Source organism: Pseudorasbora parva, chromosome 9 (genome assembly GCF_024679245.1).
Source record: "Pseudorasbora parva isolate DD20220531a chromosome 9, ASM2467924v1, whole genome shotgun sequence".
NCBI classification, from domain to species: domain Eukaryota; kingdom Metazoa; phylum Chordata; class Actinopteri; order Cypriniformes; family Gobionidae; genus Pseudorasbora; species Pseudorasbora parva.
The window spans coordinates 10,864,378-10,886,392 of NC_090180.1; the positions used below are offsets into that span (position 1 = coordinate 10,864,378).

General features: G+C 36.4%; 1 protein-coding gene across 2 annotated transcripts in view; it reads left to right on the forward strand.

Moving 5' to 3' along the window:
- Positions 1 to 20,236, forward strand: part of tox (thymocyte selection-associated high mobility group box) — a 66,709-nt gene extending 46,473 nt beyond the window's left edge. For both annotated transcript variants that reach the window (XM_067453866.1, XM_067453865.1), the window contains exons 5-10: positions 6,504 to 6,755; positions 8,460 to 8,690; positions 10,985 to 11,065; positions 11,598 to 11,942; positions 18,431 to 18,579; positions 18,674 to 20,236. In XM_067453866.1, the coding sequence (XP_067309967.1) occupies positions 6,504 to 6,755; positions 8,460 to 8,690; positions 10,985 to 11,065; positions 11,598 to 11,942; positions 18,431 to 18,579; positions 18,674 to 18,710 (1,095 nt within the window). In that variant the 3' untranslated portion in view covers positions 18,711 to 20,236. The remainder of the gene's footprint in view (positions 1 to 6,503; positions 6,756 to 8,459; positions 8,691 to 10,984; positions 11,066 to 11,597; positions 11,943 to 18,430; positions 18,580 to 18,673) is intronic.
- Positions 20,237 to 22,015: the final 1,779 nt, after the last annotated feature.

The following is a 22,015-nucleotide window of genomic DNA, read 5'->3' on the forward strand; positions in this document are numbered from 1 at the left end:
ACAAATAATAATACTTTTTATTCAGCAAGGACACATTAAGCTGATCAAAGGAGACAGTAAAGACAAAAGATTTCTATTTCAAATGAATGCTTTTCTTTTTACCTTAATATTCATCAGAGAATCCAGACAAAAATGTATCATGGTTTCCGCACAAAGAAGCATTATTAATAAATGAGCACCAATAATAATTAATAATAATAATTGAGCAGCATATTAGAATGATTTCCGAAGGGTCATGTGATTGAAGACTGGAGTAATGATGCTGAAAATTCAGCTTTGATGTCACAGAAATAAATTACATTTTAAATTATATTAAAACAGAAAACAGCTATTTTAAAGTGTTACTGTTTTACAGCCTTGGTGAACAAAAGAGACTTCTTTCAAAAACATAAACAAATCTTAATTTTTCTAAAGAAACAGAAGCATATAAATGTGCTTCCATATGATATAGTATGGAAAGTTACTAAAAAATACATTTTTTTTCTTTTTGGAGGAAACTTTATTGTAAGATACACATTCTCTCCTTTGAGATGTCACTAATGCATTTCGCATGACAGAATTACGCAACAGCAAAGTCGTTTCAGTGCCCAAACAATGATTTAATTGACACAAATGAAACACCTCAGCAGAGATTATAAGAGGTTGGAGCGGCATATAGAATGATTGAGATAGCACCCAGCAAATGAGAGCTAATGTGATTTAACGCACAGTGAAACAATGCCAAATTCCCTGTTGGATTAAGTTAATTAAATATAATTTAGCATCAAGGCACTCCTCCTAATGCATTCTGCTTGCCATGTAGCTGTACTAGATAGTTGTACTGTACATTACAGAAACAGAAAATGTAGACTAAAAAAAATAAAAAATCAGGTTAAGCATAGGGTTATACAATATATATATATATATATATATATATATATATATATATATATATATATATATATATATATATTAATATTAATTACAAATATCTACAAATCGCTGCCACTTCTGCAGAAATGAAACCCAACTCTTAAATTTTGGTTAAGTGCAAGAAACCTCATAAAGTGATTATGACACATGTGAAGTGCTGGTGAGCTGTGACTAACTGTGGTTGAAGATGAATGCGAGATGTGCTGCTAATCTGACGCTCGAGTCAAACTGAAACTTCTCCTCTTCATCTCTCACCTATTGTTTTCCACATGTTCCATGTTTGGGGGCCAAACCTAAATATTGAGCGTTGTTTTTGTGCATGATAAGCCCTGCTTATTATTTTGCATTTTTTAATCTTGACCTTTATTTGATTATATTCGCACAAATGTTATCGGAAATGAGCACATGAAGGCGAAATTACAAATGCCGTAAGAGAAAAAAAAAATGGTACGACCAATATTTACGATTCCTTTGTTGCTCTTTTGAAAAAAAAAATGCAGCTTTGTAGTGCCCCTCTTAAACTTACATCAAATAGATTTTTAAAGAATACCATAAACATGGGTGGCTGAAAAAAACCACACAGTGACATGCACACTGAAAGATATTGAGATTCACAAAGGCATTTGTTCTTTTCACCTTAATGTTCTCAGTGCTTGGAGAACATCCATTTAGAGCGGCTATGAATTATGGTTGCCAGGCAACGGGACAGAGAGCTTGTAGCTGCAGTGGAGAATGAAAGAGCTAGCTGATGGAATTAATTTTCTCTCAGCATTAGCCTGTTGGAGCTGCCTTCTCTGGTGGAACAGAGAGTGCATTTATGTGCCTCTCACATTTTGCATTCATTGTATAGGTCTCAGAGCTTGCATTGTTTAGCCAGCAGAGTTAGTTGAGTGAAATGTGCTTCACCTTAAAAACTATTAGATTAAAAGGAAAATTATCTCATAAGGTTTCACCATCTCTCCTCGTTCCATTAAAAAGAATGAAAGTAAATGTCACGGAACAGCTGAATGGATCCCCTAGCCCTCAGAAACAGGGAAGGTTTCTTTTTAAACATATAATGTGGAGAGATGAGATCTCATCGGGCCGTTTTGATGAGCTCGCTGATTCGCATAAAACGCGCCGAATTTATTGGAAATGCTCAGGTGAAGTTTGCTTTCCAGAAAGCCACATGTCCGCTTAAATAAGCACAAGTTGATGTGTGTAAAATGTGCAAATCTAAACAGAGCTGACAGCGGAGGAGAGAGAGAGGGCGTGAGTGGTAAAAAGCACCGAGATCGTCCATCATCAGCGCAAAAGCCACTAAATCCTCATCCAGCAGTGGCCTAAATAAAAAAAAGGAACAGTAATGGACATAAATCTCCATTTATTGTAAATTTGCAGCAAAGCCTACAGTTTGCAGCACTTTGCTGTGCACTGCAAAACGTTTGAGACCTTGAAAGTGCAGCGTGACAAGCTACTTCTATTAGACTGCTTTTGCATAGATCATTTACAGTGAAGTTTAATAAGAGACAGGTATTTGCATGCGGTTGTGTAAAATTCAAGCGAAAGCAATTAAACACTGGCATGTCCAAATGACAGATGGCGTAATACGGCTTTAAGCTTTTATACTCCAAATTACCTCACTTCTCATATGTACTCCTGCCATGCCATGTCATAAATATTGGGTGTTTTCCATCGTGTAGACCGTGACAAGCTATTATTACTAATAAAAAAATAACAGCGGATTAACTTGAGAGGAAAGAAATTAATAGTTAAGATTATGCCAGAATATATTTCAAATTCATTCCAACGATCAAAAGGGTAAGCAAAAAGCCAGTGTGTGTTTTAGCTTATAAAGATCTACAGTAACACAAGGACATGAAATACACCCTCATTACTCTGCCCGAAAAAGTCCTTATCATTGGGCTGTGGTTTTATTACCCAGAGCAAACAATTGGCTCTGATCTAGTCCAGCACTTAAGCTATTTATACCTTTTTAATGGAAACAGAAGGACATGAAAGTGCCCCTGAAGTGACAGCCGGAGTAAAGTAGACATTATTTTCTTCCCTTTAAAATGTCATTGGACTCCATGGAAAGCTGGGGTTCTCTCGTCCCTTTCATACATTTCTGTCGCGCACTGTAGGAAGATAAGCATGCAAATAGTGTCCTACTGTACGCGTGATTACAATTTGCCCTGTGATTTAAAGGAAATTGATATCAAATGAGTATGACCTCCCCTGCGGCACGGGTCAGTGGATTTGATGAAAAAACAGCCAACCCAGGCAGCCATTTGTTATTTAAAACTTAAAAAGTGCAAAACAGGCAACCTTTAGGGCTTTTGTCTGTGACCTCGTCACGTGACCTCTATTCATCCCTGGCAAGCCTTTGTCCTCTGTGTAGTGGAGATTAATGGTAAGCTCAGATGAAAAATACCATCACAACCTTACTCTGACCAATGCAATTTGAGTTTTTTTCTCTGCAGCCATGTTGATCCTCTCGCTGTAAGGTTGTTTTCATTGGGAGATTTCACTAGCTAACGCGATACGATTGAACAATTAGTCTGTGATTTCACTCTTAGTTTCTGTCAGAGAGTTTTGTTTTACCAAGAAAAGAAAAGGTGACCTTTAATAGCATGCGTGGTTTTAAAGTTGAAGTGTTTTCTACCCAAAACTGACCACATTGTCTTGTTACCTCACACAAGGTGGGCATTGTCTGGTTAACTAGCAGAAAAAGTCCCCCTCAAAAAAATACAGATGTTTCAGAAGAAACCAAGTGGGATGGGGTACAGTACTGAAAACACAGAGCGTATTTATAAGGTGAAACTTTGAGCTTTGCTGAAAAATGAAACTTTCTCCTGTCCATTAACATTGTAATGGTTAAACCCCCTGAAAAAGTTGAACCGGTTTCCACTGCGATATTCTTTTTTTCCCCCGCCATTTCTTGAGAACTTGACATTTTCGCCCGTGTCAGCTATGATTAGTCAGTTAAAACCGTTAAAACCGCACAGATCGGAGATTTTCCTCCCTATTGCTCTGTAATGTCACGTCATTTAGTCCTTTGCATCTAAATCAACTGTGTTTGGATACACGCTGAATTCCCGTAAATTGATAGTTTTTCAGATGCTCCATGACATGACATAAAAACACTTCCATGTATTCTAATGATTAATTGAGTTGAACACATGAGTGCTATTTGGCTACAAATTAAACTGTGTGTGTGTGTATATATATATATATATATATATATATATATATATATATATATATATATATATATATATATATATATGGTAACTGTGTATAAATGTAATTCACTCAGAGTACCCTAATATCATTTTTTTCTTTTTGCATGGACAAGCACAACTCTAAAATACATGGCATGTAATGAATTTTTAAATACAGTACATTTCCTGTGTTACTGTCAATGCTTGACATTATGAAATATGTGTGAAATCTTTGCATTAGCGTTATTCAGTGCTATCAGAGGCTCTCTTCGAAATAATGTGTGTATTGTATGTTTTGTGTATTGAGGGTTCAGTGTATCTGGAGTGTTTATGTGGGGAGGGAGACACAGAGTCACCTGTCCTTCAGAGAAATGCCCGTGGCCTCTAACCCCGAAGCTCCACCTGTCGGGAGCATTGTGCTGCATACAATGGTGGGCGTGGGGTACATTTCAGGTCACCTGTTGCTTCAGACAGTATCAGGTGACAGACTACCACTACAGGGCTTGTACTTGTCGGAAGTGATTTATACCCCAGATACAGTGTACAAAAGCAATGTTTTATACACCCTGATACAACCTAGCATTCACGGCAGCAGGAAAGTGAAAGTCTAAACTATGGATGGAGACATTAGTGCTAGTTAACATTAGAATCATCCTCGTTTGTGTACCCTAGTGAAAAAACCTATATCAAAAAACTAAGTATACTACTAAGCATAAATCCATTAACAAATTTTAATATTATAATTAAAATGTATTTGGTGTACTGTTTTTTAATATTAAGCCTAGAATGTGTTTTAATATCATTATTCGCCTTATTCACCTGGCGGCCATTTTGAAAACTCGAACGCCGTTGAGGGGTACACAAACCCGGAAGTTGGACACGTTACTAATCAGTAGCAGCATTCTGTTTCACTCACTTTCTGCCTGCTGTGTGTAACAAAATCATGTAATGCATCACTGATCATATGTTTATGTAAATAGTTTCCTTTGTTAATGTTTTTTAATTTTGCTCCTAATGTAATTTCTAATGTTATGCCCTTTTCTGGTACGTTTTTCCATACTTACAATATACAAGCAGGCCATTCCTCCATACCAATAACTGTACATAGTTACCTTTACAAACCTAGACCAGTGTGCCTATCAATGTTTTTGAATGACTTATTTCTTGCTGATGTTCTGACCAGTTGTAAAGTTATGAAAGACATCATCCATGTGTAATAAAATTGCACTTTATTCTTTAGATAAATGGACATTTTATTTTACATATATATGAAGATCCAGTAGCTTATAGACACACATATCTCCCACATGTAAATTAACTGCATCACCTATAATACTGACCTGCCCACATTGACACTATATGATAAATTAAAATAAGCTGATAACATCACCATTTTCTCCAGAATGACTACAGCCGAATCAAATTTTGTTGCAATATTTTCCTGTTTCACACCTTGAAGCTGCTTTGGAACAATCAGCGTTGTAAAAGCGCTAAATAAAGTTGACTTGACATGTCCCAGTCTTGCTATTGCTTGAGTCTTTCAAACTTCATCTGCAGTGAAATGCAGAAATTACGACCAGGATCCCTTCTGATATTTTTTTTAATCCACTCTCCATGTAATCCCTTATCCTCCGGAAAACGGTAAAAGGTTTGTCCTCTGTTGGTTTTTTTCCTGAGTGACGAAGTGCAGTGAAACACAATGCGGCTACTGATAGTACCATATTGGAGTCCAACTTCCGGGTTTGTGTACCCCTCAACGACGTTAGAGTTTTCAAAATGGCCGCCAGGTGAATAAGGCGAATTAGTAATGATAGTATGATCCCTGTATAATATCAGTTTATAGATGCAACGTTTTTAAAGTGTACCTAAAGTATACCTGCAATAGTTCCATTTTAGCACGATAAAAATTACTTAAGTATATCTTTAGTTGGACCTAACCACTACTTCCGGATAACTTAAGTGCATTAAGTATTAGTTATACTTTATAGTATAAACATTCTAATTTAGCAAATTTTAAGTATACTAATTTAGTATACCTAAAGTACAATTGCATGGTATTTATATTAAGTACATAAATATGTAAATGTATACTTGGCATAAAATAAATGTATTTAAAATACATTTTTGTATATTTATTTTTCACTAGGTAAGGTAGACCTTTTGGGAATTTTATATTGCAACATTTCTGTGTGCTTAGTTTTTAATAAGTAATTTATTTTAATTTATTGTTAAATAGGGCCTAGTACAAGTTAAGCTCAATCAACAACTGAGTGCAAAGTGCCTCACTGCAACTTCTCTTTTTGACCTTTTTTTTAAAAGGAAACAAGGGACTCGTGTCAAATAATTGAGCTGAACTTAATTTTGAAATCTAAATTTTTCATCTTCCAGATGCAGCAAATGGTAAACTCAGACTCGCGTTACGGTGGCCACCCTCAGGTGGATACGCTTAGACCCAGGGTCCAGCCTGGAATGGTTCCTCAAGGTCAGCTGACCACAATCAACCAGTCACAACTCAATACTCAGTTGGGTCTGAACAGCAACAACGGCACCCATGGATCCCCATCTCCACCAGAGAGCAAGTCAGCCACACCCTCCCCCTCCAGCTCCGTGCATGAGGACGATGCAGATGATGCTGCCAAGGTGAGAGAAGGAGCTTTACCCATTCTATGATCTCATGAATATAAAACCTTATCTTCCTCACACACACACACACACACATGGTCAGGTACTATTTTATGCACTGTGGCAAAATACAGTGTATTAAAAGGAATGAGTCACTGCTGACCTTTCAGCAAGTTGTACTGCCATGTTTCCTTAAACATAGATTTGCTAAGACACTGATCTGCCTCAAGTCTGTACTTCACAGCCCAAATACAGCACATTTTCTCCAAAACTCCACATCAGTACTGATCCTCTGGAAAGTGTGGCCATTTATGTGCTCTGCCAAGATATTTTTGTCTTGTTTCCTAACACAGAAGACATGGTTCAGCATTAAAAAGTCAAAACACATTCATCATCACAATTACGTGCTACTTTTATTTATATAAAGTCTCACAGTCATACATTTTGGGAAATTATATTTGATATTTCAGTCACTTATGAATCAAAAGTAATGGAAATGTATTTATTTTGGACTGTTACAAGAATGAAGTACGAAGCTTTGGCTGGTGATTATTTGTCATTCAAGTAATTCAATTAAATGTCTGTTTTGTTAATTAAACAGTTACAGTATTAAACTGGAAATGCAATAGACATACATAGACATAAAGTGTATAATTTATTTTAAGGCTTTCTATTTTAAGTATTTTAAATAAATAAGCTTTCCTGTAGCTCAACCAGTAGAGTGTGGCGCTAGCAACGCCAAGATCATGGGTTTGATTCCCAGGGAAATCAATCAATCAACTTTATTTATATAGCGCTTTTACAATCACGATTGTGTCAAAGCAGCTTCACAGTGTCAAACAGGATAATATTGCGACAAAATTAGATTTGGCTGTACAGTCGTACTGGAGAAAACAGTAATGTTATCAGCTTATTTTAATTTATCATATAGCAACAATGTTGGCAGATCAGTATTTAAGTTTATAGCATTAAATAAGACCTAATTCATACATTTTATTTGTATAATAAGTTGAATAACTTTAATCATATTTTTAGTGTCCCCAACACTATATTTTTAGTGTCCCCACACTTTAGTGTCCCCAACAGTTCTGGAAAGCCAGAACTGAATTTTTTTTTTTTAAATGTGTACCTTAAATAAAAATAAAAAAAGCAATGTAAGTCTTTTTGGATAAAAGCGTCTGCCAAAAGCATAAATGTAAATGTAAGTAAAAAAAAAAAAAGTTTATTCAAAAAGTACTATTTATAAGTGAAATGTATTATATTTATACATGCAAATAAAATCCCGTTATTTGGATTGGCATATATGATTGGCCTGTACTGTGTACAGTGATTGCAATCCATTATCAACAAATAGATTAATGATTATGATAATCATGGTGCCCTAAAGCGAACGTTTATTTTTTTCTGCTTATTCAAAGTTCTAAAATTAATATTTAATTACCTGCCTCTTTGTCAGTGAAATCTTTATAAAAATATTTTAAAATATCCTTATTCAGCGATGACAAACAAAACGTCACGGAAATTCATTTGTAAAAATGCGTGGGAACCCGGTATACACGACTAAAGCACGGAGGTCATTAAAATTTAAAACATAGCTCCAGGCTTTAGAGACAAGGCTCACTAACTAGCTTTAGGAAGATGATTCATTCATAAAGCTGTTATTATGGCTTAATCTAATTGGATATCTATTGTTTACCATAATGAGCTCCTCTCTCCTTTCAGATGAATGGGGCAGAGAAAAGAGCAGCCACAGACATGGCCAAGAAGCCCAAAACCCCCAAGAAGAAGAAGAAGAAAGACCCCAATGAGCCTCAGAAGCCAGTGTCAGCCTATGCCCTGTTCTTCAGAGACACACAGGCAGCTATCAAAGGCCAAAATCCTAATGCCACATTCGGAGAGGTCTCCAAAATTGTGGCCTCCATGTGGGACGGTCTCGGCGAGGAACAAAAACAGGTACCTTTCTCTCTTTAATGAAGCTTGCTTGTGTGCAAACGTGAAAAATGAACTTTATCTTGCTGTGATCTTGTGGCTGACTCATAAAGACTGAGGTAATGCACCAGGCATTAGATTACTCTGTGCTTCTATATACACAGCACATGTTTTGTTTATTATCTAAAGTATTATCTATAATATATACACTAGTATGTCCACATAACGATTTGTTATGACAGCAGATGTGATGACGCACATGTTGGTCAGTACATTTGCTGATTTCCCCTTTGTGCAATCACAGAATAACTTTGTCTCCACTGTGGTGTTGTGGTCTAACATTAGCAGCACGGTTGTGCATGTAGGGGAAGTCTTAAAGTCAGGTGTGAAAACTGTGAAATATGTGAGATGTTTTTTTGTATTGGAATATAACACAAGTTTTGAGATCTGCTAATCGCTTCATCAAGTTTTGGCACATATTTAGTGGCAATACAGTGTGTAATGTTGAGTTCTGATTTAATCACCAAATGACTTCTTGAGGCATAGCTCACAACAGCATTATGTTTTCAGCATTTTTATATATTGTATTCTGGACTGGCTTAAAAGTTTTATTCCTCTCATACTACTTGAAATTTTAAGTAACCAATTAAAAAAATGTCCTCATAAAATGGATGGTTCACTCTAAAAATAAAAAGCGTTCCACAGAAGAAAGAAAGCAAAGCTTATCTGTTGAGGACAAAAATAGGATAAATAAGCTGATCTAGAGAGCTGATTTGGTCTTACACCATACTTACTTGAGGTTACTGTGGAGAAGAAGATAAGGTGAAGTAAAAATTGTCTTGCTTTTTGAAGGCCATCCACTACGCAATTTTTTTAAAGACCTTTGAAGCTCTTTCAGTGAGCGATTGGTAACGCCTTGGTGCTCTAGTGAGCGAACGAGAAGGTCTTTTGTCCCTGCAGCAGACAGATATTTCACTGTCAAATTATATATATATATATATATATATTCTTTTTTGCACCCTGTAGTTTTCAAATAGTGAAACTGTATCATGTCTCACTGGTTCTTAATCAGGTTTGCAGAATACAGAATTTGGGTCCCACTTTATATTAGGTGGCCTTAACTTCTATACTATACAAAAAGTAAGTACAATGTGCTTATTGTGTTCATATTATATTGCAAAACACCTTTGCTGATATTGAGGTGGGGTATGGGTAAAGTTAGGTGTAGGTTTAGGTGTAAGGGAAGTGTAGTTACAAATGTAACTACAGAAATTAATTACAGATGTAACTACATGCAGGTAATTTTGAAAATGTAAGTACAATGTAAAAACATGCATGTACACAATAAGTCCATTGTATCAAATGATTAATTACTATTTAATGTTAGTAAATAGTATTTAAGGCCACCTAATATAAAGTGGGTCTTTTAGTTGTGTATTGAGTTTGTTGGCTGTATGGTCTAAGTAAGGGATTAATACAGTTTTTCAATCAATTCAATCATTCAGTCCAATAAAGGTACACATTAGATTAGATCATGCAGTCAAATAACAATTACTTTTTATTTGCTGTGCATTAAAACTGTGTATATCGAAGTGTAATATTGGACCTTGTGTAGCACAGTAAATACCCTCATACAGGTTTCTTTTGAGATTGAAAGCAGTGACGATGAGAAGGATTAGCACTTATGTTAACACCTAGACTCCTTTTCAAGGTGTGTATTTGGATTTTGACATGACATTCAGAGAGCCTTCTGATTTCAGAATAAACACAACTGAAAGTACCCATTTCTCTCACCGAAGCCACGAGGCAGCATCTACAGTCATAAAAAGCTAAATTCTCTTTTATTTTTTGTAGTCATTGAATCGCACTCTTTTTACTTATGTAAAACACTCAGCCGGTGAAGCTGATGAAAACACTTAAAAGTACTTTTCCTCAGGAGAGGATGTTTGCCTGATAAAAGAACATCACGTCTCTCTGCTGTTTTTGTCTTTCTCTATCGCGCTCTTTCGCTCTTGTCTTTTTAGTAGAGGTCTATTGGTTGAGGTAATAACAGCACAGATGTATTGATGGGCAAATAATTACACATATGCCCCAACTGAAAGGGGAAATATGGACGTCCATAAAGGCAGAAGAACAAGCGATGGATAAAGTGGGCTGCACTCAAGCACCATTTCAGCGCTCCAACAACAATTACGCATTATGGCTCATAAATGGACTGCCATTAGATCCCATTTCTAAGAATAATTGTGCACAGGAACATGAAGAACAGCTTTGGCCTCTTAATATATTTTCTTTGTTTGTTTGTTTTATCATGGCAGGTGTACAAGAAAAAAACAGAAACTGCAAAGAAGGAGTACCTCAAACAGCTGGCTGCGTACAGAGCAAGCCTCGTGTCTCAGGTACGTGAAAAACTTGGGATATTGATATGCGTACGCACTTTAAAATCATGAGGTTTGAGAAGGAACATTTCGAGATGTTCTTGTTTGGCAGTTCAGAGATGTTTTTGAGACAGTTTGAGTAATAAATACACTCCTATTGCACACCTGAATCGAAATATTATGAAGAAAGTGGGAAAAAACTGTCGTAGCTTGCTAGAAATCCAATATTATTTAATAAACGTAGTAACATTTGAGGCATACAAACTAGATGTAAATATTAAGACCAATATTAATCCAATGCTAAACAAAAATATATCTTTTATGTTTGTTTATTAAGTTGATAAATCTGTACATTCAAACAATATATTTACCGTTTAGAATTTATATATTTTGAAATATACATATATTTATTGCATATATTCTTATTTAAAAGTCATACAACATTCATTGGGCATTTAAAAACATACAATGATATTACAAATACAGGCTTAAAAATAAAATTGTTTTAAAAGGAAGCAACCAACAGTTAAAATATTTTCATGACTTTCTCTAGAGCTACAATGACCCAGGCGATGTGAAGGTATCACAGGCCTCTCAGATGCTCGGGCCCAAGCCACCAGTTTTCTCCGGGGCCGGTCAGTCTCACCCAGGTCTCTACATGGCTCCTCCGTACCACCAGCAGCCAGGACTCAGTCCCCACCTGCCCCCGATGCAGTCAGGCCTAGCCCGAGGTGGCGCATCCCGGCCCAGCGCGCCCATGAGCATGGGCAGCATGACGGGCTCATCCCCCCCTCCGCTGCAGATCAGCCCCCCCTTACACCAGCACCTCAATCTCCACCAACAACAGCAGCAGCTCAGCAGCCACTCGCTGTCTCTGCACTCCCCATCCATGGCCCAGGTGAGACATCTATCGTTTTGGCAATGAGTATTGTTCTTTTGTTTCTTTTTAGATACTTTTATTTTACTTTTAGTACTTTTATACTTTTATTTAGTTTCTTTTTAGATCCTTTATTTTGAGTAAACATTGTGCATTTAAAATAAGTTCCTATGTATACACTACTGTTCAAAGATTGGGGGACTTTTATTTAGCAAATACACATTAAAGTGATCAAAAGTGACAGTAAAGACAGTGGACTACTTGCACTGAGCTTCTTGACACACTTCCGTTTTTAAATAGTACATCTCACTTATTTCCGGTTATGTATATTTTAAATATATTGTAGAATAAACGCCACCTACAATGAGTCTCCGCAAAAAGATTTAAAAATCTGGACACTTTCATTGACTGGAGTAGAGATATTCTCACGATTACTGTGTACAGAGTTTTTCCAAAGTCAAAGAAACATGACTTTTTAATCCAAGCCAAGCCGATCTGAGAGAGCAGCCGCGGCTGAAACATACGTAATTATTTCACCACACATGTCAGTGCTCGTCTACATTAATGATTGCCATGATGAGGTGTGTGAGACCTGATGAATACAGGCCTTTATTTATTTGTATTAAATATTTTATTCAGTATTCTGTCATTTTTCATTGTCAATCAATTTACTTTATGTAATTTACATTTTATGCCCAAAATGCTGAAATAATATTCAAGGTAGTTGGCTGCCATTCCATTACTGTTTTAAGATGAATTAAATATTTAACATTTATTAAACATGTTACATTTATTTAAGACACATACTGAGCATTTTAAAACACTGGAATAAAAGAACCAGTGCATACAAGCAATCCTTTTTATTATTAGTTAATTCATTGTAAACTCAACAGGTATGAAATATGATCAGATAGAGAAAAACACTGTTAATGAGAAGACAAGTGCTGGACTGCTCCAGGTTAGTGAGAAAATGTATGGGGAAATAAAATATATTGGAAATAAAATATATTGGAAATCAAATATATGTTTATAGGAACATTTCAGCTGGCTCAAAATAATTCATGTTGACACAGATAACACGATTCATTCTTTTAATTAATTATAAGCTATAAAACAGTAATAATCTGCATTCACCTGTATGTAGGTGCTATAAATGCTGTCACTATAAACTGCAGATAAGTAGTTATGCAAGTGGTCCATTATAATGTAACAAAATATGTCTATTTAAATAAATTGTGTTCTTTTGAACTTTCTATTCATCAAAGAATTGTAACAAAAAGTATCACTGCTTCCAAAAAAATTTTATTAAGCAGCACAGCTGTTTATAGAATTACTAATAATAAGAAGACATTTTTCTTTAGCAGCGAATAAGCATATTAGAATGATTTCTGAAAGATCATGTGACACTGAAGACTGGAATAATGATGCTGTAAATTCAGCTTTGCCATCACAGGAAAATAAATACATTTTAAAATGTATTAAATTAAAAACATTTAATTGTAATAACAATTTTTAATGTTTACTGCATTTTTGAACAAATAGATACAACCTTTGTGCACACAAGAGACATCTTAGAAAACAGTCCTATTTAAAAAATTAAAGTCAGCATGCAATTGATTTAATTTAATTTAGTCTAAATTGACTAATATTTACTTACTTTCAATATGTTGTCTTGGACCTAATGTGAAGAATTCACCCCACCCGTAGAGAGCGGATATCACCATCCAGCAGTGGTGGAGGAAACACTGAATCTCAGTACTTAAGTAAAAGTACAAGTAACCAGAGATATATTTACTTTAGTAAAAGTAAAAGTATTACAATGACAATCATACTTAAGTATAAATTACCTGATTTAAATGTACTTTAAGTATTAAAAGTAAAAGTACTTGCATAACAAATTACTCTCTTAGTATAATTAAAAAGATGAAAACAGTATTGGCTTTGTCATTTTAATTAAGTTAGTTTTGGGTTAATGTAATTGTGCATCTGTTGCTCAGTTTACATTCTGACTTATCTATCAGGGTGATCTGCAGAGTTCAATATCATTATTCTGAAGCAGCATTCTCATCAGATTTCTCATCAGATGTATTAAATTCTTCATATTTATGAAGATTAATCTTATTAAATATAGGCAATGCTTCAGCTTTCCTTTAATATTCTTTTTTTTCAATTTATTCAATTTATTTGATCAATAAATTCTATATATTAGAATAAGATGATGTGTTACCAGTCCAATTAAATAATTTACACGTAAAAATGACAACTGCATTAAATAATGTTATGAGATTGTTTTAAATAAATATTTTTAAATACAAGTAAGAAATGTTGGAAAGAATGTTTAAACATGAAACTACACCACCAGTAGGTGGCGGAAGGTGCCCGTCTTAATGAGTGAGTCAGTGAGTTGATTCGATTCGTTCAAATGGCTTATTCATTCATGAACGAGGCAGTTGTTAATGCATAGGTCATTGAATCTTTGATTCAACTGATTCTTTCAAAACGCTGAATCATTTTCGTTTTCTGCTGTGAGGTGCGTTACAGTTCTGATGTGGAAATGTGATCTGATCTTGGAAATATTTTTGCAGCTAAAATAGAACAAAAGCAGTCAATATTGTATCTAAAATGTAGGTGACTAATTTTAATAAATTGTTTATGGAAATATGAAATCAGTGTCACATTTTCAGTCGTGATGCTATTCTGGAAAACAGCACTCTTGGTCGTGTCATGTGATGTTTTTTAACTGGATCATATGTTATAAAAAATACAAACTTCACATTTTGTATTTTTACTGCAGTATGTTACTGAGTTTATTCGTGTGAGCAGAGCTGATTTGTTTCCATTTCTCCTCGAGAGGTTGTGCGAGCCTCAACAGCGCAACCTTGTTACCGTCAGTTCATTATACATTATAGGCTATTATTATCCAGTAATTTTCCGGACAAGCCTTAATCTTGAGTCCTGAAACTGATCAGAATATGTAACAAAAATGTAACGTAATGTTGTAGAAATGTAGTGGAGTAGAAAGTATAATATTTGCTGCAAAATGTAACGAAGTACAAGTAAAAAGTATGCACTATTGATTCTACTTAAGTAAAGTACAGATACATGAAAAATGTATTTAAGTAAAGTAATGAAGTATTTATACTTCGTTAAATTCCACCACTGCCATCCAGTCAGTTCCCAATGGATAGGAATAAGACCCCCCCCCCCTCTAGATTTGTCTTCTTCTTTTGTGAATTATGTCATATTTAGGAAGTAAAATGGGTTGTGCACTCTATTTCATGTTGACTTTAATCAAGAAAGACATTAGCAGCCTTTTCAAAGTTATTAAAGCAAGACTAAAAAGAGGCACGACAGACACCAGGCCGGGCCAATTAAAAGATTTGCTCCACCGCCAATCTATTTTCCATAAACCTCTTCAAGAAGCTGCCTTGTCTGATACTTCTCCAATTTCCATTCTACATTATTGTGGAACAGATAGCGGAGCGTATATGTGTGTGTATGAATGTGAGAGTGGAGGAAGTGCTGTTTATGCAGCAGATGCTGCACCGTTTCATTTTTCATCATTTCCGGCCCCTTCAGCCTATCTCTCGCACCGGCGAATGAGGTCAAGAGAAGAACCATTAATATCTGCCAGCTTGTTTTATGTCCACACCGTGCAAAAAAATCCCAGCGTATCACACAGACAGATTTTCAATTTTCTCTCTGTAATAAACAGATGCATTAGGATTTGGATGTGACTTAAGGTTGCACAAAAAAACTCACATTGAGATTGATGAATACATCAGTGTGGAAGACAAAACGCCTCAGCTATCTGATGAAAACAGTTTTTCAGACTGGGCCGAAGGAAATGAAATTAGTTCTCTGCTAAAGTGTATAGGTGGAGAAGGCTGCTTTTTGAGGGCGTAGACAACAGCAAAACAGAGAAAGCAAATAAAGGCTCTACCCATTCACACCACCAACAACAACAACAAAAAAAATCTAATTAAAGAGAAAAACAACTCTTTTGAAATAACATGCACTGTTTATTGCCTCTCCTGTTTTAACGTGTGAGAAAGAAGAGGGTGTTTCAACCACAGCCCCATGTTAACACCCAGCCTCATTATTAGCATCAGTGCTAATTAAACCCTCGTTCCTCTAATAGAGATCTCAAACAGAGGTGGTTAAGGAGAGGTTTGAAGCCCGAGTCTCCTTAAACACTCGTGGTGACAGCGGGAATGCCGTTAAGAGTTCTGTGTTGATCCGTTTCATGTCTTAATAGCCCTGAGTTGTGCTGGAACTTCAGTGGGATTGAGATGAGGTTGTAATGAGGTCCTAATGAATAGCACCCTTGTGCCTGGAACCTCTTTAAGAGATGAGCATCAGCTGGGAGGCAGGACTGACTGGGGCTGGAGAGAAGGAGAGGGCGGAGAATCACATTGTCTTGGGGTAAACAGGGATTAGCTTCATAAAGAGAGATGAATCAGGTGGTCAGGAGAACAGGTGACACGCTATCCAATGACAGCGGTTTGATCTTTCACAGAGGGATGCGCCGCGCCGACATTGAGTGACGAGCCGCTTGACTTGTTTTCTTAGCATGATTTGATAGGAATCATTAAGGAATGTATAGATTCCATCAAAGACAAAACCGAAAAACATATTTCTAATTTAAACCACTGCCGCAATGAAGCTCGCCATCCACATTTGAATGTGAAAGGCGTATTGTTGCAAATTTCTCTTCCTGTGCCTGCTGGGAATTCTGGGAAACGTTGTATTTAAAAGAGCAACCACTTGATTGAATTTCATGTGCTTCTTTTTTATCAGTCCTCCGCAGGAAAATTAACTATTTCTGTGGATGATCATCATCATAAGGCAAAAAAGTGTCTAATTTTCATGCAGATTATAGTGTGAATTTGTCTGAAGTCCAATTTTAGATTACCACAGGGCTCCTTGTATAGCTCTGTCAATCTTTTGGAGGAGAGTACGAATGCTTAAACTTGGCTTTTCTCTCCTCCATTTGGGGAGTTCTTAAGCCTGTTCTGCAGATCCTGCCTTTATGGGAGAGTTTTTAAATCCAAAGGGGAGTAATAATCCTCGTTCATTTTTGCATATTTGTGGAGAGCAAACAAAAACGCGCGGTTCAACTTTTTCGGTGAGCCGAGGCGGGCTGGGGGGAGGTGGGGCGGTGTTGGGGGGGGGAGGGACACAAAGGGGCAGATGGAGCCTTTGTGATCGAATGAAGGAGAAGAATTTGAGGAACAATTCATGAATAGGTAGAATCTCTGGAGGGGGAAAAAACGCAGCCACCTGCTGTCTTGCTCTTTCAGGCAGATTCTCTTGTGTACCACTGAGATTAACTTCCTTTTCACATGCAGTCTTTCCTAGACTAAGAACAGAGAAGAAGTCTTCAAATTAGAATATCTGCTTCGTTTATTTTTCTTCTACCCCCACCGGTCTGGTTCGACCACCGAATGCAGTTGCTCATTAATGCTCATTTGAGGCTGCTTGCATTACACTATCATCATGTCCACTTCAGATCGTGTAGGAAGTTTGCTGGAATTAGACTTCAACGAGCTGTTTTTTGCTTTGCTCTGGTTTCTTTCTGAAAAACAGGACGGCTAGTGCAGCCTTCTGAATAAATAAATAAAAGTTTGGGGTCAGTAAGTTTTTCGTTGAAACTAGCTAATACTTTTATTCAGCAAATATGCATTACATTAATCAAAAGTGACCGTGAAGATAAATATATGTATATATATATTTTTTAAATAAAGGCTGTTCAGATGTATCAAAGAACCCTGAACAAAAACTGTACCATGGTAAATAAATAAATAAAATTAAGCAGCTTTCGATTGGTTATAAAAAGAAACATTTATTGAGCTGCGCAGCAAATCAGCATATTAGACTGATTTCTGAAGGATCTTGTGACACTGAAGACTGCAGTAATGATGCTGATAATTCCATCACAGGAATAAATTACATTTTATAATATATGAAAATAGAAAACAGTCTGGGTGAGCATAAGAGACTCCTTTCAAAAAGATGTTAAAGATCTTGTAGCCAATGACAACATTACTGACCCAAAAACAGCATTCTTATGTGAGACTTTTTTATATTCTGGATTCAAAATAATAAGTAATAAGTGGATTAAAAATGAACAAGCTTAAAATTCAATTCCCTACACAAAGCCATTGTATGGCTTCAAAACACTTAAAAAAAACAGTCCCTGGTCACTACGAGCTGTTCTTAAATGGCAAAAGCTGCATAACCATTCCTTAAAAATGTCTACTTCAGTGTTTTCCAGACAAAAATAAGAGCACAACATGGCAAAGAATAAATAAATAAATAATGCTTGAGTTTTAATTCAGCCAAAATGATTGCTTGAACACTGTGCTGAAATCATTTATGCTGGCATATTCATAATTATTATTATATAACAGATCCGGTTTGCTTCTCATACCTCTGCACTATGGGACGAGGTGTAAGATCTAGTATGTAATCCGCTATTGTGTTCTCTCTCGCTCTCTCTCTCTTAGGGTTTCCCCCTTCAGGCAGAGTATCAGAGCATGGTAAATGTCACATCCTCCGGCGGACCTGGTCTGTCCCCTTCAATGGACTACCGCACCGGCTGCAGGAACGGACCGACCCAGGGCCTGGACTGGACCTCTGACTACTGCGGCAACGGGTGAGTGGACACTAGCGAGATCAGTAACAGTCATTAAGGAAAATAAGCGAGTTTCTGTGACAGCCATTTTGACTTGTCATATTTGCCTTCACAGAGTGCTGCAGAGGGACAAAGGCCTGTACCTGACCTGATCCACATGTTCCGCCTCACGCTCCTTCACGCTCACAGGACCAAGGCAGTTCCTCATCCCAGTACAGCTATTCAGGGCCTGATTGTTCAGGCCTTATTTTAGACTAGACACAATCCACGCATCAGCAAAACAACATTTGAATGTTTTCTTTCTCATGGCTCACACTTTAGTGCACCCTACCGTGGTGGCTTTGCAATTTCCTTCTAGCTTCTGACATTCAGACCTTTTGGATCTTTAAAATAGAGTTTAAATCATCGAAAGCATGAACATGTAAATTGAATGCTAAAATTTGTTTAAATGCAATCACTTCTCTAATGATATTGACTTTTTACGCCCCCTCCTATTGTTCTGCGTCCTCGTTGCGTACCTAATAAGAGGCCGTGTATGGAAACCCCCTGTAGACGTGTTTTATTGGCGATTGTTCATGGTTTTTAAGACGTTGCGTAGGTCAATTTGCCTCGCAGGAAGGTTGTCAATCCATCAGTTTCTAAGCACTTACCGCTGCGTGTCGGAGACTCCAAGCTCTCGCTGACAAATGGCGGAACGAGAACCAAAACAGAACTTTGTTTTTTTTTTGTACAAAGAGGAAAATCATCACAATCTGAAGAAAAAGAAAAAGAAAAAAAAAGCTACAAAAAAGAATGCGGATTATATGACTCCTGCTTTCGCCCCTCTCTTTTCCACGCGCTTTCTCGTCGTATCATTCTTCCTCTCTGTAATGATCTTTTCTAGTCAACTGCCTTAGAAACAGAGTTCTGTTGTAAGTATAAAACAGTCGCTCATAGGAACGTTATGAACGGCCGGACGGGTTGTTTCAAGCAGCCCTGGTTTCAAGTTGTAAATAGAATCTGTGTTACTCCTAGAGTATAAGAATTCAACTTTTTTTCTAGTAACAATGTGATTTTGAATTGGACCACACCAGTTCGTTTAAAACCAGAAAAGGGATAATTAGCCAAGAGGGGTAGTTTCTTGGCATCGGAAGTCGCCATTGATTGGACCGACAAAAGAGACTAAAGAAGTATTCTTTTCCCAAGTTTAATAAGGTAAAGGTTGATGGCATCATCGACCAGCGAGGTGGCATGAAATGATTCATTAAGGAAAATACTAAAGAAAAGTTTATTTTGTATTACACAAAATACTTCTTTTGTATCACTTCTGGCATATTGATTAATTTCATCCAAACTATGTGTATGAAACTGTCAGATGCTTATATGGTGTTAATTAGAAGAAACAGTGGCAGATTGGAGAGTTGCTGTATAACCCTGGCATATGGCTGATCATTTACTATTCCTCTACACTGTGTCTATATGAGATCTTTTTATGGTACTTGTTTGCGCCTATTTATGAAGGAAAAAAAATAACTGTAGGTGTTTTTTGAGTAATTATGTTAGAGTTCCAGGGATGTTTTTCTGTTCATTTGTTTTGACAGAATTGATCCAGGCAACAATGTGAATAATTCTTATTTAGTTTTTATTGTGTTTGAAAATAAATAAAGGCAAACCTGCATTTTTGTGCAGTAATTAATCAGCGAGTGTCTCGAGTGTTTCATTACGAGGAATTCAGGGCAAAATATTTGTATTGAATATTATTTGAAGCATGTATAACCTCATAATTCCTTTCCGCAGAGAAAGGTCAAGCTTAAGTTTATGTATAATGAACACTAATTCTCTTCCTCACTCGTATCTCATAACTGGGTCACAGTGCTGTTGATACAGAATGTAATAGCAACAATCCATTTTCCAACCATGAACACAGCACAAATAAACCTCCCAATGTCAAGAGCACATTCCTATCCTTCCATAGACTGATTCACTAAGGATTTTACATATTGATCTCGCTCTGAATGGTCCTTGGTGTCATTTAAATCACTGTTTCCCTGCACAAACTGTATTTATAAAGTCTCCATTATGCATAGAAATAACAGTAAACTAATAGGAGAACTGAATTTGATCCTATTCATGTCAATGTTTCCAAAACTACTGTTTATAAAATTGCTGCTGGGTACTATATACTCGACCTAATGCATACTGCATGGGGATAACGAGAGGAGTCCGTGTTTTCTCAAGTCGTAGCTATCTTTCCTGCCAATATCATCTATTTTTGTCTTTCACTGATGGTTACTCAAATTAACAGACCTGAAATACTAGGTTCATTTTTTAGACTTGTTAACAGAGTCTGGATCGTGAAAGTACAAATCATAAAACAATTAAGAACAGCTGATAGTGTTTTATTAGTTGTAGTTTAAGGTAAAGCAAGGTCAAAGTTAGGTTTCATAAACAGAACTTCCTCTTGACCTAAAACCCTATTTGGACAATGTCCAGCCTTACTGGACCTTGTATAGAAGCTTCACTAGAAGACTAAAAGTGGACTATATGTATTCTGTACACCTCGCTGTTTTTAAAAAAACCTCAAAGCACGTTGTCATGGAGTTCATTTTTAGTGATGGCAAAATATTGCCATCTCGTGGCCAAAGGCAGAATAGCAGCGGGCCAATGTGATCTACAGTGTGAGTACGAAGTATCTCCCTGGTTGTTACAGATAAATGCTAATAATACTCATTTATGTGTTTTTCCATGAAATGAGTCATTTTCAAGGTAAAGCTGTTTTTTTACAGGTACATTTTCTCTGTGAGCAACTAGGTGACTATGCAGGACTACTACCAGATGGTGCAATAGATGACTAATGTTACCATGCAACTACTGATTCTTATCACTTCATCCAAAACAAAGAATGAAACGAAAAAACTGAAATCCCCCACCCCTGAAACCACACCCTTTCCTCCTTGCTCAATGTCCAAAAACAGTTGACAATAAAATGTCCAATGAAAACCACAAATTATAAACCACAAATATCTTGATTTACTGCTATGATGTAAAATCTCAAGACAAGATTTTGCTTATCTCTGAAAAGGATCGCAATCAACATTGCATTAACTGAAGATCTGTACATTCTTGCTGGCTCTTTGTGTAAATGAAGTTAAAACAAGGAGAAGCCAAAAACTGCCACGTTTAAAAATTAGAAGGGCTAAATCTTATTCACATACTTTTCCCACTAATTACAAAAAGCACATACTGAAATCCTAAAGTATTTTAATAGCTATATGGGGGTAATAGCTTTCTGTTTGAAAATATTTCCACTTTAGAACTGATCAAAATAACTAGCAGTTCCCTAAGAAGGATGTAGTAGTCATTACTATGCAAAACCTTATAAACATTTTAAAAGCTTACAGTGATCTCAGTTATGACTAGCGAGTTATCATTTTTTCACTTTAGATACTGATCCAGTAATTCCTTCTGAAGAGTTTAG